Source organism: Papaver somniferum, chromosome 1, assembly GCF_003573695.1.
Source record: "Papaver somniferum cultivar HN1 chromosome 1, ASM357369v1, whole genome shotgun sequence".
In the NCBI taxonomy this organism is placed as follows: domain Eukaryota; kingdom Viridiplantae; phylum Streptophyta; class Magnoliopsida; order Ranunculales; family Papaveraceae; genus Papaver; species Papaver somniferum.
Genome location: NC_039358.1, coordinates 121,459,799 through 121,478,705, shown reverse-complemented (window position 1 = coordinate 121,478,705; position 18,907 = coordinate 121,459,799). Strand labels below are relative to the sequence as shown.

General features: G+C 36.0%; 2 protein-coding genes across 3 annotated transcripts; one reads left to right on the top strand and one right to left on the bottom strand.

Annotated features, from left to right (window-relative positions):
- The first annotated feature begins 377 nt into the window (after positions 1-377).
- On the top strand, positions 378-3,808 carry LOC113298833 (SRSF protein kinase 1-like). The gene is made up of 4 exons (XM_026547693.1): positions 378-910; positions 1,359-2,141; positions 2,748-2,795; positions 2,883-3,808. The coding sequence occupies exons 1-4, from the start codon at positions 728-730 to the stop codon at positions 3,201-3,203; spliced, it is 1,335 nt and encodes a 444-aa protein (XP_026403478.1). The 5' UTR covers positions 378-727; the 3' UTR covers positions 3,204-3,808.
- A 520-nt stretch (positions 3,809-4,328) lies between these two features.
- Positions 4,329-10,695, bottom strand: LOC113298820. 2 transcript variants are annotated; one of them, XM_026547683.1, is made up of 11 exons: positions 10,045-10,176; positions 9,190-9,355; positions 8,528-8,928; positions 8,186-8,385; positions 7,951-8,109; positions 7,547-7,861; positions 7,233-7,391; positions 7,002-7,151; positions 6,670-6,873; positions 6,532-6,573; positions 4,329-6,341 (listed from the first exon to the last, which is right to left on the bottom strand). In XM_026547683.1, exons 2-11 carry the CDS (start codon positions 9,239-9,241, stop codon positions 5,048-5,050), a joined length of 2,976 nt encoding a protein of 991 aa, XP_026403468.1. In that variant the 5' UTR covers positions 9,242-9,355; positions 10,045-10,176; the 3' UTR covers positions 4,329-5,047. The 2 variants fall into 2 exon arrangements, with proteins under 2 accessions (XP_026403468.1, XP_026403460.1); XM_026547675.1 differs by lacking the exon at positions 9,190-9,355 and having other exon boundaries at positions 10,045-10,695.
- Positions 10,696-18,907: the final 8,212 nt, after the last annotated feature.

Genomic DNA, 18,907 nt, shown 5'->3' with positions numbered 1-18,907 from the left:
GCAAAACGTAAACGGCCAACTTCTTGATTTAGACTCGTTTTGTACGATTTTGATTTTCAAACCTAAAAAAAGTACTTTAACGGCAAATCGTTTACCCTAGAACTAAATTTTAGGCATAAACAAAAAGCCACGGCCCAAATTGTTCCTTAAACTGATGGTTTATGTGCCATGGATGGTGGTGCATTCTAGATATCCGGATGAACAGTTTCATTAGCTGACATGGGTCTCGGTGTCATATTACAGAACCGCCACATCCTTACCTATCAAATCGAGCAACAGTAACGAAAATGCAAGATTTTGCATAGACAAACATCTACTGCCGGTTTCAACAAACATATTTGGCATAAACATACAGTTTGTTCATTATGGAACGACTTCATATAACAGACACGTTGGAAATGTCCGTGGATTCATGGTTTATATCCTAATTTATTAGTGGCCAAGGAGGAAGACATGGTCTTTGATTGGTCATATGAACCCATCTCCGTTGGAAAAGGCTTCTTCTTCTTCTTCTTCTTCTTCCTTTTTCTTTCTTTTTCCAAATCCAAATCCGAAGAAAAGAAAGAGACTTCTCATTTTTTTCTAGAGAGAGAAGAAGACACAAACTAGACCATTGCCTCTCTTTTTTCAGGTGGACCTAGAAAAAACTCTCATTTTCTTGATCCAATCAAACAAACAATAATCCTAGAATAACAAGGAATTATTGAGAGAAGATAGATAGGGAGAGATGTCGTGTTCATCATCATCTGGTTCAGAGGATGAAGATGAGGGAGTTGATGCTTACAGGAAAGGAGGATATCATGCTGTTAGGATTGGAGATCCATTCAATGGTGGTCGATATATTGCTCAAAGGAAACTTGGTTGGGGAAATTTCTCTACTGTTTGGCTTGCTTATGACACTAAATCATCTGTATGATCTCTATTACTCTCTCTATCTCTTGATAGGATCTCTGTTTAATTGTATCTCTAGTTTTTATATTTTTTAATCATTTTTGGATCATGGGTTTTCAGAAAGCTCTAGTTAATTTTAGTTAATTAATCATTTTTATATCATGGGTCCTCAAAAACTTTTAGTTTTTATTGATTTTTAATCAATCTTGGATCATGGGTTCTTAAGATTTTGATTAATCTTCTAACAATTTGTGAAAGATCATATATATACACATTTCTGATATATGAATATATTGATTGGATTTGGAATCAAGCTCTAATTAATTCAACGAGCTAATTAGATCATCATTAATATTATCCAAACATGATTCTTAATTAGGAACCTCTCTCATGATTTTTGTTTGATTCATATTCTCTGCATGTCAGAAAGTGTAACTGTTTCTGACCAAGAGAAGGGTCTTTTGCAGAAATTTGTTGCACTTAAAATCCAAAAGAGTGCTGCTGAATTTGCCGAGGCTGCACTTCACGAGATTCAAGTTTTATCTGCCATTGCTAATGGGAATCCGTCGGATTCAAAATGTGTTATTCGTTTGATTGATCAATTTAAGCACTCAGGTCCAAATGGGCAGCATTTATGTATGGTTTTGGAATTTCTTGGCGACAGCTTGCTTCGTCTAATAAAGCATAACCGTTATAAAGGTCTTCCATTGAATAAAGTTCGAGAATTGTGCAAATCGATTCTGATGGGTCTTGATTACTTACATAGAGAACTCGGTATAATCCATACAGATTTGAAACCTGAAAATGTGCTTCTTGTATCCACTATTGATCCTTCGAAAGACCCGGAGAAGTCAGGGCTCACTCCAATACTCGAGAGGCCAGAGGGAAACCCAAATGGTGGGATTATGTCGAATGCTATTGAGAAAAAGCTTAAGAGGAGGGCAAGGAAGGCGGTGGCTAAGATTGCATTAAGGAGAGATTCAATGGGGGGAATTAAAGTTCGTGAGAAGAAATCTTTAGATGGGATTGATCTGAGGTGCAAAGTTGTGGATTTTGGAAATGCATGTTGGGCCGATCAGCAGTTTGCAGAAGAAATTCAGACAAGGCAGTATAGAGCTCCTGAGGTTATTCTCGGAGCTGGTTACTCCTTTTCCGTTGACATGTGGTCTTTTGCTTGCATGGCATTCGAACTTGCTACTGGTGAGATGATGTTTGCTCCCAAGTGTGGCCAGGGTTTCAGCGAGGATGAGGTATGATCTCTCACCGTTTGTTTTTAGTGTTCAGTAAACCTCAGGATAGTGTGGTTGATTAACATCGTGACATGTAGATTAGGTAATTAAATTCCCAGGATGATGTTTGTTTCTCTGGGTGTGGTTAGTACATGTTGTAGGGTAGTAAGATCTCACTTTAGAAACTCTAATCATCTGTGGATTTTATATAATGCTCATAATTTTTGTGAAGATTTTTATCGGTTTGCACTTCATTTTTATTGAAATATGGTAGGTATTGCTCATAAAGTTTTGCTCAGGGTCCACAAATGAATTTTGTCTCTCTAATCGAGTAATAAGAGACTTTACGGTTATTTTACGCTAGATTGTGTGATGATATGTATGACAAATCGATCTCATATTTATCAGAAAGAAATGAAAAGGAAATAAGTGTACTGAAAGAATCAAAAGATAACAGCTAGATACTAGATCACATTCCTTAGCAGAATTTGCTGTAATTATATTGCTCAGGATCTCTTCAAGTGTTGCATAATCAGTTCTCAGCGTATTAGAAAAACAGAATTTGCATGTGAAATGTTATAATCATCAATAGTGTGACACAGCTTTACATCTCTGTCTGTGAATCAGGATCACCTAGCTCGAATGATGGAATTTCTGGGCAAGATGCCTCGGAAGGTGAGAAAACATTCTATTCCACTCAGCCCTCTCGCATGTTTCTTGCAATTCTCCGTTGCTAACAACCTTCCTCTGCTTTGGTAACAGGTTGCTATTACAGGCTCTCGATCGAAAGAATACTTCGATAGACATGGAGACCTAAAAAGGATCCGAAGGCTGAAATTCTGGTCACTAGACCGAGTCCTGGTTGAGAAATACAATTTTAACGAGTCTGACGCTCGTGAATTCACCGATTTTTTGACCCCCCTTCTCGATTTTGCACCAGATAAACGGCCAACAGCAGAACAGTCATTGCAGCATCCATGGCTTGAAATTAAGAGTCCTAACCCAAGTGAGGAAGAGAAAGAACCGGATTTTGGAAAGTTGGCAGTTGGGATGACTAATCTTCAGATTGAGGTGGGCAGGTAGAAGAGGGTATGTAATGTTTTTGGCATTCAACCTTCTAATATTCCTGCCACCTCTTGTAAGAGTATGATTTTGTGATTTAGTTGTGTGTTTGTAAAGATTCAATAAATTCAATTTTGATTTATTAAAGGTGTAGATTAGTGAATATTACGGGGAAGGACGTGGTTTCCAGGAAGACAGAACTCCGATGACATAAAGCACTTTCTTTAGAGGTGTTTCGACAAACAAGTAACAATTACATTTTAGGCCTGTGCCAAAGATGGTGTCTGAACAAAGTGAAGACGGGAAGTAGAGACTGAGTGATCGAGATGTGCTCAGTCTGTACAGAACAGTTGGTGTTCTGAGTCATATGCGACTTCTGTTAGATGTTTTCCTATGTAGAACCATTTCCTTCTTGGGACTTGAACAATAAAAGAGACTCAACAATGGGCTGTTGTTGAGCATGCCAGAGTAACATTGTTCACTGATATCATGCGTTGGAATTTCAGTTAATTTTGTTTGTCTAAGTTTTTAAGGAGAATTCCGATGTATGATTTTATGTACATTTCCATTTTCCAATCTTATATATCATGTACTATAATTCTTGAGAATGTGACTATTTTGAATGATTTTTGCTTGCAAGTCTCCGTAACTTCGATCATTTTACATCGGAGGAAACTGTGTATTTCCTTTTTGAGGGTATTTTGGGAATAATACAGTTTTTACCTTGTTTTTTTCACTGTTCATGTAGAACCACTCCAAAAAAAAAAACCTGTTTGAAGTATGAAATCAAGCTAGTCTCCAGACTCTCCACTCTCCAGAAGTTTTAATGTAGTATATATACATGCGACAGATCCCTGCTGAGGTTGTAAACTCTTCCCTTGGTTAGAGATAAGATGAATGAACCCTTGGAAATTGTTGCAACGGTTATCAAACTTTCTTTCTTTGCGAACCTTTGGTTGTGTTCAGATTTTCGAAGTCAGTTGGAGGGGCTGAATATTATCTGTTACTATCATTTATTTGTAGATAGTGTATCCTGAAACTTGAAAGGTAGCATAGGAAATTAGGAATCTGTTAAACTTTTACAACCACCACTGCAGGAATAGAGATAAAAAGGGACTAGGGAGAAAAAGGCTAGAGGCGACTTAACGAATTTCTACAATATTGGACAAGTTAAAATTGTATAGAGATACACTATAAGTACACATTTTTGATACAGACCTTTGCATCACACCGCAAGATGTATTTTTATGCAAAAGGTCTCTCTCTCTCTCTCTCTATCTCTCTCGACCAAAAACATGGCAACTAATTTGCCTCATTAGAACTGAAAAAATTGTGAAACTTTAGGACTTCTAAGTTAACAAAGAAATCCAACCAATGCTAAACCTGTTTGTTGTCAACTTCTTCGGAAAAAATATCATCCAGGACCACTTGTCTTGAGTACCAAGCCTAAGACTCAACACCTTCACCATTGGTGATGCAGCTTCAGTCACTTCGTAAATCCAAAGAAAATTTACTTCTCGAAGTCGAGTAATCTGCTGACCAAAAATGAGTGGTACAATAGATCCAAGTATCTTTACCTCGTCGAGAACCGCTATACATGTACACAATATCCTCCATTGGTTAGTGTTAGATGTTCAAGACAATACTATGAAGGATTTAGTAACTTCCAAGGGGCTGCAACACCAATAATCTGAGTTTCTTCACCAGAATCACCACCGCAAAGAAGTTATAACATGGAGGTACTGAGAGTTCCTGGCGCTTCTGGACTGATTAATTAATAGGCGCGCACACACTAAGAATTTGGCATCTCTCTCTCAGTAAAATCTTTTGTTAGCACAACATTCCCATCATCATCAACGACCTTATTAGACCTTATTATTGTAATTATCCTCGCTGTCATTTATCCTTATTGCTGTATCTTCAGGACATAACGAGTTGTCAATATTCGCTGAAGCTGGTTGAATACAGTTATTTGTCTTTAAACGTTTGTTAATGGATCTTTTCTTTTTCCTTGAAATAGCATCAGCTATACTTGCAATTGTCAAATCTCCATCCATTAAGGAACTGTCATGCTCAGTACTCCGACTCCTTTTTAAACGCTTATTAGATGCACTCTTCTCGTTTCCTGGAGCAACACCAACCTCACCCTGGTTCACACTGCTCTTCTCCCTCTTTGTTACCTTCAAAATTGCCAGTTTTTCAGGAACATCTTTGCTGCCTGAAATTGTATTAGCGCTTTGAATGTACTTAGGATTCCTCTTAGAGACCCTTTTCTTCATTCCAGAAATGGCACCACTCTTCTCAATACTAACATCTCCGTTGCCTATTCTTAAAACTGTCAAATCTTCAGTCAAAAATGAAATATCTTGGTCACCTGAAGCTGAGTCAGTACATTGAATTTTCCTTAAACGTCTGCTAGGTGCCTCCTTCTTCCTTCCCAAAAAACTATCATCCTCGCCACAGTTTGCAGTGTTATCGACACCAACAGTTACGTATTCAGGTAATAGTGGAATATCACCTGAATCTGCATTTGTAGATTGATTATTCTTTAAACGCTTGTTAGGCGTCTTCTTCTTCTTTCTCGAACCAGTACCATCCTCGCGACAGTTTGCAGTGTTATCGTCACCAACAGTTAAGTCTTCAGGTAATAGTGGAATATCACCTGAATCTGCATTTGTACATTGATTATTCTTTAAACGCTTGTTAGGCATCCTCTTCTTCTTTCTAGAACCAGCATCATCCTCGCCACAGTTTGCCGTGTTATCATCACCATCAGTTATCCTTAAAGTAGTAGACTCTTCGGGTAGTAATGAAACATTGCCTGAATCTATGTTTATAGAATGATTCTTCTTTAAACGTCCGTAAGGTGCCTTTCTCTTCCTCCCCAAAACAGTACCATCCTCGATTTTATCCTCACTTTCAGTTATCATTGAAGTGGTTGAATCTTCAGGTATTAACTGATTATTACCTAGATCTGTGCTTTCACAATGATTCTTCTTTGAACACCTGCGGATTGTGCTTTTCTTCTTTTGTGAAATGATACCATCTTCACCGCAGGTCTCCCCATCATCAGCAATTTGTATCCTTGAATCCCCCCCGCGACACATCTGAGCTTCACTTCTAGACCTTTTGGAGCTGCGCCTCTTTGGAATGTTGTCACTGTTATCGATGAGAAAGTATATGTAAGATATGAGATGGGCAGGAGATAACCCAGACCGACCATAGTATTCGTAAGTTGGAAGCGAAAAACTGTTAAGTTTGTCATACCCGAAAAGTATAACAAATTTAATACTAACAAAACTAGAGTAAGCAACATAGGCGTTGAGTGGCAAAGTGACAAGAAGCTTACCAAGGTACAAGATCTTTGGCCGCCTTTAATTTTGGCTCCCGTCTGCATATTTTTAATTATATGTCCATAACAAGTTAAATTCATTTATAATTAAATAAAACCTAAAGATAGTAAACTCTACTGCAATGAGTGCCATACCTTGACTTCTTTTCCTTCCCAGCAGTTGTTCCACTTTCGAGTGCAAGGACAGATTCTGGTCCTGGTAGAGCTACAAAGTCATTGTGATCAAGGGTGGGTCTCTCAGACTCACGATCTACAAAGTTGGATATAAGAGCAGATCTTTTTATTTTTTTAGCGGCTTGGATCAAAGGTACTTCATGAGGAAACAAAAACTTCCACCTCCTGTTAAATCAGATGGACGAAATTATAATCACGTAAATGCTAAAATCTTCATCGTTTTCAATGACGAGGCATGCCCATTGCAAAATCTATTAATGAGAGTAAAATATATAAGACACATAGTTATGTACCTCAAGCATTTGCTATCAGTACGCCCAGGCATGGATGCTGCAACCTTGGACCAGCAGTGTCCATATTCTTCTACAGCAGCTTTCAACTGACAGTCCTCTTCTTCAGTCCACGGCTTCAGATTCAACGATGGATCTAGACAATTCACCCATCTATGTCCAAATTAAAGCATCTCATAAGTTAACAGTAAAATAACAGGGTTTACATTTATTTCAAAAACTATTCACTAGTACCTTTCTCTACATTGAGCTTGAGTCCGACCAGGGATGAATTGAGCTATTTTTGCCCAGGTTTTGCCACCGAAAAGCAATACAGCAACTTTCAAGCGTTTGTCCTCCTCCACAGTCCACCTCCCAACCCTTTTCCTAGCAGGGTTCAAGGTTTTAAGCCATCTGCATAAATATAAAAGGCAAACCCAACTCTATTAGCAAAAGTATGAAAGTGTAGAATTTCCTACTTGGACTTAGCAGTAAGTAATTAATAGTACAGAAGCTGAATTATTTTAGGTTGTCTGATGAAACTCTCAAATACTGAGCTAGCTACTGACCTGTTTGAACATTGAGTGCCTGTCCGCCCTTCCATATTAAAAGCTATCAGCTGCCAATTATTTGCACCAAAAGCTTCTACAGCTGTACGAAGCTGACCATCGTCTTCTTCTGTCCAGTCTCGCTTTATAATATTGGCATTGAGACTACGCTGAAAACGGGCCAAACACTGAAAAGGAGTCCTGTTGGTACCCAACGTAATCGAAATGTTAATCCAGTTATAAATGCCACCTTGCTGAAGAATATACAAAAGCTTTTTATCCTCATTTTTGGTCCATGGACTATGATTAATTAGAGGATCTTCCACGTTCAACCATCTGGAGAAGAGATTAGTAAAAATAACAATAATTAGATTGGGACAATAAGGTAGTACAGTAGGGATAGGGAAATACGGTTTACGAATTACCTTTGTTCACATTCTGCACCTGAACGGCCTGTAACATACGTTGATGCCAACCGCTCCCAATCAACCTTGGGCAAAAAGGTTCTAACATTTTCAGGTGTGACTTCAAAGTCCTCAATTGATGCCATGATGTCGTCCAGATCATTTGAATCACCTGAAGCACTACAAAAAAAAAAGTTTTAGGCCATATGCAACATAGAAAATATTTTTGACACAAGAAATTCCATACAGAACATACCTAAAACCTTCTATTGACTCCTGAAGCAGCATCTCTTGAAATTGTTGTTTTATCCCCTTCCAGAGATTATCTTTCTCGGTCTGTGTCCAACGCGGTCTACTCAGACAGAGTGGAAACCGCTTCATCGCCATCCTGTATTTGGCAACATGAGAATTCTCAACTGGGCCAAAAGATATGGCACCTGCCTTCTTGGAATTCGCCTGTACAGAAACAAAATGTTAACAACGCATACTATCATGTGAGAGTATCACACATGCTCTCTCTCTCTCTATATATATATATATATATATATACTCAAGAAAACTAGAGCAGTGAGCCAAGAGGCATATGTCTGACACTGACCTTTGTTGTCTGAGAATTTCTGAATTTCGGAACAGAAATTAACTGAATACGGGGATCCTTCCGAAGGGACACTGCTCGTCCAGCTCTTTGTTTGCATGCAACCTGGAAATCCTTGAGGATTTTTACGCGTTCCTTCAACTTTTTGTTTTCCTCAATCTTCGCCTCTATTTGTAACAGCTTACTCCTAATAAATTTTTGACATGATCGGTTCTTCCTTAAGGCCTCAACAAATAGGCGTGCAGCTTCAGGGTTAGGGAATCCGGCTTCCGACTGGTGCCACTTGATAAGTTTGGAAGACTGATTCTGCGTACTGCTGCAAGGAATTTCCGAGGGCTGGTATATATTACAAGCTTCTTCAGAGCTCGAAAGCGGTTCACGAGGAGCATCGGGGTTCTCGAGGTCTACATCGAGATGAAAGTATAAGCAATGTGAGAGAGGAAGAAATACTTACGAATATGTATGACAGTATGAGTATATGCAGCATAATGAAAAGTTAAACCAAATCCAGGAAACTAATACGTTTTCACTTGATATTAAGTAAGTAAGTATGGTAAAACAAATCGTGGTAGAGAAGTAGAAGATAAATCTTTCATTAAGAATACGAAGGTATCAAGATGGTGGGCAGGGAAAATTTACACATAATAGCTTCATATTACTGTTACCTGGAGAAAGGCTTAATATGGATATACAAGAAAAGAGATGATAATTTAACATAGCCAAACTATTCCGCCATATTATGTTTTGTTTGCACTTCGTAAGATATTAGACCACCAGGAACTGCTCCCATGAACGTTGGATCCATATCAAGGATAGTGGTTCAGAATTCACCTAGAAATCAAAAGGAATCCGGCATTATATTTTCAATCTCTGATGTCTAATTTGATGGTGGAAACCTGAGCAAACTCATTTTTCTTCACCTTAGGCTTTTTCATCCATTACAAGTAAGACACAGGTACATTTTACAATTCTACTTAAGAACATAGACGCAAATAGACTTTACAATTCAGCTTAGGCTTCCAAACCTAACTATGAAACAGACCCACAAACGTCACATGGACACCCTTATTCAGAGGATGATAAACAACAGACCACCACAATATTGAGAAATTCAGACCTCTTTTTATAACACATTATTACCAATAAACTTAGTTGGATAGTCATATTTGTATTCAAGTCGAGTGCGTTGATGCTTATGATTTACACCTACCCTCAGTAACTCAAAAGATGGTAGTCCGAGACTATGAGATCGTGAAGAAGACGGAAAACGTATACATAGTGCCCCTCTTATTTACAGAAAGCATGACAACTTGGGCAAAGCATGATGGAATCACACTAACCTAGATTTCAGTATAATTCAATAATTCAATCAATTCATCAACCTAATTCGTTAACCTAACTCCTTAAATCATCTTCCACGAATTCCCATTCAAATATCAAACCGAGCAGAAAAAAATATTAGTCCCACACCGGAAAAGACCTAATAAATACAAAATATAATACGGTAATCGAAGACTTACCAGCATCGTAATCACAGAATCTCCTTCTAACCACTCGAAGAGTTTCAAAATCATCGTTTTCACCATCTGATGCAACAAAGGGAGGTAAAGAATTGAGTGGTTTCATGAAAACCGCACCTCCATCATCAGGAGGAATTGAAAACTTCTTTTTAATGCTGCGGACCAATTCAAAATCATCGTCATCGTCATGAATAGGATTAGGATTATCATTCTTGTCTGAGGGAATTGAAATTTCGGTGGTGTCATTATGAACATCTTCTTCGATTTCCTCCTCATCTGGGGTATTCCCTGTTAGCAAACAAGCTGCCCTTAAAGCTTCAATATCTTCGTCCAGACCTTCATCTCTTTCATCTTCTGAACATGAATTCACATCTTCTAAAATCGCCATTGAAAACCTACGAGAAGGTTTTGCAATGGCGATTAGGGTTTTTGTAGACAAGTTTTGGCATCTTTGGAAACCGCCTTTCGATTGACTTTAGAAGAAATTTCAAATCGCGCCGAAACAAAGTAATGTTTGTAATTGGTAACTAGTAATAGTATGTAATACGTGCTAGGGCTTGTGGGAATTGTCGACTGGTGTGGCCGTAGCCAAAATGCTTTCGGAATATCTTTTTATTTTCTTTTTTTTTTTTTTAATAAGAAGGAGATTTTCATTACTCGATAGTTTAAATCGACATATCCAGTTCCTTCCTAATGAGAGATTTTAACGAGACTTGAAAATTTAAAAACCAAGACTCACTCATCTTAGACAATCTAACTCTCTTTGCCAAACAATTAGCAATTTTATTGGACTCTCCATGCACAAATGTGCATTTCCAAAACTGAAAGCTTGATAACAGGACTTTACAAAATTACAATCACTTATAATACTATTGTTTGTCCATCTGACAGGCCAATCTTTCCCATTTATTGCATTCACGACATTCTGACAATCTCCTTCGATGTGTAGGCTTTAAACTGCAGCATTCCTGGCCATTTATATCGCCTTTAAAGCTGCGAGTGCTTCAGCCTGCTCCTCATCTTGAGCAATCCCAGCCATTGAGACTGCGCCCCACATCTCCCTGTATGAGAAAAACTTATTAGTCCAATGCCCATAGTATTCTTATCTTTTAGAAAAGATGCATCAAAATTATTTTTTTTGATATCAATTTTCTGGTAAAGTCCTAGATGATTGGGTCCTTAAAATTTTATTCCTTCCTGCTAGGTTAGAATGCTTAAGCATATTTGTCTCCTATCCAACTATTTCCTTTTTCACTATTTTAATATAACTTGTGACATCAACAAAAGCACCATCAAAGACTATTGCACATCTAAGTTTCCATATGTGTCATAGAGAAAAGCTAACTATTCTGATAATTTTCAGGTTGCTTGGACTACTGCTACTATTACTAGAAAACCATGAAGCAATCAAATCTTTAACCTGAATCCCGTCATTTATACCTGCAAAATTAGAGTCTATAGCAGTTAGTAGACTCTTAGAAACACGACAATCAAAAAATAAATGGTTCACAGTTTCATTGGCATTCCTACAAAATGGACAAGATCCATCAATTTCTGTGACAAACCTAGCACTTATGCCTAACAACTAAGCAATAATGCACACATTTCCACATAAAGTGCTTTATTTTTTGCGGAAGATCAATTTTCCAGAACCGTTTCCAAGGGAAAGTATAATTTCATTACCATAAATCCCATCCATAATACACATATAAGCAGATTTAACACTAAAGGAACTATTATAAGATGGTTTCCATCTAAAAGTATCATTCACACACTGTGGAATTCTTATAGAAAACATGTCTCTCACAGTGTTATCATCAAATAGGTTGTTTAAAAGTTCAACATTTCATTCCCTTTTTCCCTGCAACATAAGTTGATTCACAGTTTTCATATTATAAGAAACAAAAGTAGAGTCTAAAAAGCCGTTTCTATTAGAAACCCACCTGTCCTTACAAATTTCAATATTTCTTCCATCTCCAACCTCCAACAATAGTATATTTTAATCATTTCTAGACCTCTACAAACACCTCTCCAAATCCATGACACATTTTCTTGATTCACGGTATGAAGAGGATTATTATTAGGAAAACATTTATGGGATAAAATCTAAACCCGAAGAGCATCAGGTTCAGTCAAAAGCCCCCAAGCAAGCTTAGCTAGTAAGGTTGTAGTCAAGTGTTCAGTTTTATTAATGTTTAGGCCTCCTAAAACTATAGGCTTAGTGACATTATCCCAATTCCTAAAGTACCCACCCCTAGCTCTATCTTTCTTATTCCACCAGAAACGTCTTTGGATACCATCTAGTTTGTCTGTCATCTTTTTAGGCGTTAAAAAAACAACAAGATGATGAGGAGCTAAAGTACATAGAGTAGATTGTATAAGAACAATTTTACCTGGCTGATTCAAATGTTTCCCTTTCCATGTAGCTAGTTTTCTATCACAACTATCATTTATATGACTAAAAGTCTCTATTTTATTCCTATGAATTAAAAGAGGCACTCCTAGATACTTATCTTGGAGTCCCAATCTCCTTATATTCAAAATGTTCCCAATCTGCATATTGGTTCTAGGATCAGTTTTCAGACTAAATGCTAATCCAGATTACTCAAAATTTATAGCCTGGCCAGAGTACTTACTAAACATGCATAACATATTTTCAAGATTTCTAACTCATTTTATACTAGCCTTAATGAAAACTAATAAGTCATATGCAAAAAACAGATGACTTACAAAGGAAGCCTCTTTGGTATCTCTAATTTCCTGAATCTCATTCTTATTCTCAGCATTAATAAGCATTTTAGATAAAACATCCATACAGATTATAAACAGATAGGGTGACAATAGGTCTCCCTGTCTAAGACCCCTTGTAGGATAGTAAACTTCACATGGAGATCCATTTAGAAGGATAGACGAAGAAACTGTAGTAATGCATTGTTCAATCAACTTGCACCAATGTTCATGAAAGCCTAATTGTTTCAAAATATCAAAAAAAAAAATGCCACTCAATTCTATCAAAAGCCTTTGACATGTATAATTTGACTGCCATAATACCTGATTTGTTCTATTTTTCTTCATGGTATCAACCATTTCATGCGCTATCACTATGTTATCTGAAATCTTCCTAGAAGAAAGGAAAGCATCTTGATATGGGATGATAAATTTATCCATAACAGTTATTAGTCTGCTTGCTAGGAATTTAGATATAATCTTATAACTCAAATGACTCAAACTTATAGGTCTATAGTCTGCAACAGTTTTAGGACAATCATTTTTAGGAATTAAAGACACAAAGTTGTGGTTCAACTGTTTAAGCAAATACCTTGAGTTAAAGAAACTCTTAACCATAGCTATCGTGTCATTTCCAACTGTATCCCACATCTGCTGGTAGAAATCAGGTGGATAGCCATCTGGACCAGGGGTGTCCAAGGATGCATTTGCCAAAGAGTAATTTTGATTTCCTCATCCGTTGGGATACTAATAAGGAAATCATTTTCCTCTTCAGAGATGCAAGGAGTTAAGACCTTCAGAAAATTATTATTTTTAGGAGGATTAGTAGTTCTACTTATCTTACTAAAATGATCTATATGTTCCTTAGAGGAACTGCAATGGTGCGATCAAAATCATAGACCAAATACCAAAAAAAACGACCAAATTTAAGTTTAGTCTGTGGTGTTACACTAGGATGGAAGAGTAAATTTGGTCAGGATCACTTTATACGTCCACCCCATCACGGGATCATTTTATACCTTCGCCCCACCATCCATCAGGATCACATTATACCTTCGCCTCACTGAGGATCACATTATACCTTCACCCCATCATCAGGCTCACATTATACCTTCGCCCCACTCATCAGGCTCACATTATAGCTTCGCCCCACTATCATACGGATCAAGCTCACATTATACCTTCGCTTGGTATCATGCGCACTTATAATGTCCGCTCGACTATATTTGGTTTTGGTCTTGGTCCCAGACCAAATATACTCCGAGATTTGGTTTTAGTCCGGGTTTTGCTCTTTAGTCCGTCCCGCTGTGTCTGCTTTGTGGACCATATTTATAGTTTTACTCGCCCAGTGGTTGCTCTTAGAAATCATACTCCTATATGTTAACCAAATGCCCATATTATTTTGCAAACAATTTATTTGAGCTCTTCTCTTCCTAAACTTGACTTTATGATGAAAATACTTAGTATTTTTATCATCAAAAGTCATGATGTTTTCTTTAGCTCTTTGCATATAATATTCTTGTTTAACAGTGTACCAATGATTTAGGGATTCCTCAAGACTAGCAAGATGTTCAAAATCACTATCAGAGTTCATATTCATTTTAACTATACTAATCTGGTGATGAATATCATTAACATGACTTTGAAAGTTACCAAAGACATTTAAGTTTCATTGTCTCAAAGCTAACTTCACATTGTATAAACATTTAGCATACTTAAAGTCCTTGGAGCCATTCTCCTCAGTCCCCCAGTTACTAGAGATGACTTATCTATAAGAGTAATCACTCAGTCAACACCTATTAAACCTCTGCGATTTTCTAGTAGGATTATCCTCTCTAAAACACACTAAGAGAATAGGAACATGGTCACTACCATCACTATTTAAGTGATAAAATACAACAGTAGGGAAAAAATCAAGCCAAGAACTATTAACAAGAGCCTTGTCTAGTCTTTTTAAGATTAAAGCTCCACCACTTCTACGGTTACTCCAAGTGTAAGATCAATAAGATCAATAAGACGTTAATGATCAATGTGCTCTCTAACCTCATCTAATTTAGTTTGAGATACTAAGTTACCTCCAATGATCTGATGCTTTGATCAAACTGAAAAGTACTCATCTTTTTCCAAATAGGAACTTGTTTAAAGATTTATTAAGAAGATAAAACTAATCATACAACTTAGGATAATTTCCAAAAGCACGACTGCTGCAACCACAATGATTCTCTTCAATTTGCTCATTTTGAACACTAAGCTTCTTGAAGATGACACGACTGTTCAGAGAGGTAAGAGATGGTGAAAAACTGCTACAAAAATACGAATGTTTAAGCTTTCCATGGAGTACACAAATGTTGCAAATCAAACATAATTAGTTATCCATGAAAAAGAAAAATTGCAAAGAATTAAAAAAAAATTGAATACAAAAATACGAGTTAACCAACTAGATCTAAATTATAATTTTACAAGTAAAAATCTTTTTTGGATGATTTTAAGACAAAATGAAATCTCAAACCACTAAAGACTCTGAACATTCAGAAGACTCCATCACTCAGAAGAATCCCCATTTTACGGAATTGAATCTTATAAAACCGTTTTTGGAATATTTAAGAAAATTCCTTATTTATATATTATTTTTTTATGGGTAAAAAGTTTGGTATCCTTATATTCAATATACTGTGGAAATGTCTAATTTATGTAAGTAATAATATAATTAATAATTATAAATATTCATATTATAAATTACACTTGTACGGTAAGAAATAGTAAATCTTCTCGTTGCAAATAGTTTATCTTAGGGATATTTTGTGTTTTTTCCCTTCTAAAGATCATTAATTTGCATTACCTCCCCTAGAAAAATTTAATTAGTGATACCTTCCTCGTTACCTATTCCATCCAATTCCAGTTAGTTGACTCAGCAATAGTGCACGCGTGGCAAGGACAAAAATATTTTTCAAAGAACTACCTAAAATACCTATGTGCTCGTATATTGCTATTTCTAAGGAAGAAGATGAGGGTAGTTTAGGAAATTCACACGTGTTCTATTGATGAGTCTACTCACTGGAATTGGATGGAAAGAATAATGAGGGGAGGTATCACTAATTAAATTATTCTAGAGGAGGTAATGCAAATTAGCGATATTTAGAAGGGAGAAAATACAAAATACACTTTATCTTATTATGCAATTGAATATGATTTGTAAAATTACGGTTTTCTACATTATTTTTCCCACTAAATAATACTATGCAAAAGCGCATTTTTGCAAGAAAATAAAGAACAAATATGTCAAATGCCCGATTAAAACAATTAAAACAACGTATAATCAGTTGTTTGTTCCTTATGTTTGAAAAAAAAACGTATCCAACATCAAAGGAATTTAATGAATAAGCAACCAACCAAACCCTAAAGAACTTGAACATGATTTCAAATGATAAAATTAGCAGATGATTGACTTGGACTATTATTATTATATCTCGGTCATTATCATTTTGTTCAACCTCTTCTTCTAGGAGTATGTGGAGCCATTTGCTCAATATCTCTAATTGTACTTCTTTTAAACTCCTTTTCTGGGAATTTCCACCTTCAGCTTTCTCAGAAGCATTCCACGATGCTTTTTCAAATCTCTCGAAATGGAACATGTTACAAACATATATGCCAAAAATTAATGGACGTATAAATTGTGTAATCAATGGACGTAAGTTCAACAACGTTGAAAAATAAAAAATTGTTAAATTGGTGATTATTTTTGTTAAATATATGTTTATCCACAAATTATTTCTTGATCTCGTGCATCATAAGGTGAAAATTGGGTACTCGTGTATTATAAGTAAATACTTAAAATTAATTTCATTGAATTAGTTTATGGGCCTTCGTGAATTATAAAGCATTATAAGGTGAACGATTTTGAGTATATATATTTTAGCCTAAAAATGTATGATGGTCCCATATATTATAGGTTGACAACATGGGTTAAGGACGGTACTGAAATGAACTTATAACCGATATCAAAATGATACTGAAATACGAGGGATTTAGGGACATTTTAGATGATTTATTTTGCATTCCAAAATCAAATTGACATACGGTAAGGTTTGATATCTCATTATAAACTGATTTCTGGTACGAAGGTATAGCTTTGTAAATATGTTTTAATTTCGAAGAGATGTGTCTTAATTTTCATTTTGTGATAGTGTCATCTCATGTCCAAAATAATTGATGGTTTTTCGTCTCTGTCTTAATATTTTACTCTATTTCTGAAGGGAAATTTGTTTTCGTATCCTTGAGATGCTTATGACACGTCGGTGTGGGTGATAGTAGGAATTAGACTAAAGATTATCTAGTATGTAACCCGTTCTACGCACTGGGTCCGATGGAATTTTTCGATTCGCTGGCCCGCCCCGCGGCGACACATCTAAATATCTAAAAAAAGATCTTGATTAGTATGATTACTTTTAATTGGCATGGAAATTTGATACCATTTGATAATCCAGTGTAGGGAGTTTTTTGCCAATTTATTATTTTTTTTGTTGATTAAAGCAAAATTCTTTTTTAATTATATGAAATGATTTATCAGCTAAAATATAATTTTGTTTACTTTTATGGAATGAATATGGACATGAGCAAACAAAAAAGTCCTAATTAATTCTGTAAGTACCTACAATGGTGAAGTCACATATAACCATCTTCCCCCACTTTCTTCTCCACTTTTATCCACTTTAATTGAAAAAATACCAACCCAAAATTACGCATCATAATCAAAATATATACTATAAGATCACATGAAAATACCATTATAACCCAAATCAGACCTGATAATACCATTACATTTTTAAGAATATTGGTTGATTAGAATTGACAAAACAAATCCATCTATTAAACTTGTGTAATTATTTTTGTAGTGCAAATGTGGTTGCAAGTGAGGTGATGATGAGAATAAGAAGGTTCTCCACTAAAAGTTATTAGACTAAAAGAGTCCTGATTGAGTTCCATTAGGGCATCATTTGAATCAGGATCTGTGAAACCATTTTCTAGTTTCTTGGATATAAAAACAAAATATAGAATGCATAGCTGATGTATATGTTTCCACGTAAAAGAAAGATAAAAAAACCAAATATGTGATATTTTTACGAAATGTAATCTAACGCTTCATATTGTTGGTGCAGCTATGTAGTGTACTAATCATGTATGCAATACAAAGTTACAAACATCTGTAAGGAAAAATATATAACACAAAACAAAATAAATAGACAACACAGAACCAACAAAGAAAAATGCAAGTACATTGCTCACCATTCAACCAGCGCCTTGTAGATGCAAGCTCAAGCTCACGACAACGTATGTCTTATCACTAATTAACTGGAGCAAAGAACTGCCATAGAGCGGATGAACTGAAGAGTTTCCACGTGCTCTTCATAACGTCTTATGATTATGATGTTAGGGTAATACTCTCTTGAAGTATCAAGATTATAAACGCACGTCTTAAATTTATATAGTCTTGTAAGTGAGGAACCTTGAAAAGGATTGTTAGTTTTTTATGATTTAACATCATTTCCGTGTAATACAGGATTCAACAAATGTCCTCCAGCACCTGACATCATGGAACATTGCTCCGCACACTAATATTATCCGAAGTATGCAACCATATAGAGGAAAGATAAAGTATGGAGATATATTTTACTACATTATCAAGTTAGTGTTTACATTTTACAGAAATTCATCTACGTATCTAAAAAACAACATCATTGACCTCTATACGAATTTAAAGCTTTTCGATCAACTTTAAGACTCGATTTCAATATAAACTTGTATTGGACGTGAGATTTTTAGTTATCAGGTAAGGAATTACCAGTAATGAGCTATAAATTTGTGAACAAATATCTAAGACGTTTCACTTACCTTACCTCTTTACTCAATCGCCTCAAAATATGCCACGATCATCAAGCGGTATAAATGTACCCTTGCACACAAAACTTGGACGTGATTCAGTGGTCCTCTCTCCATTAGTAAGTTTTTGCCCAACTCAAAACCTTTGGTAGCTAACATAAGCATAATGAACAAAAACACCAGGAAAAAAAGAAAACAAAAGACATGATTAGTATCAAGAAATATATACAAAAAACTTTTGTGTAGTTATCTAATGTAT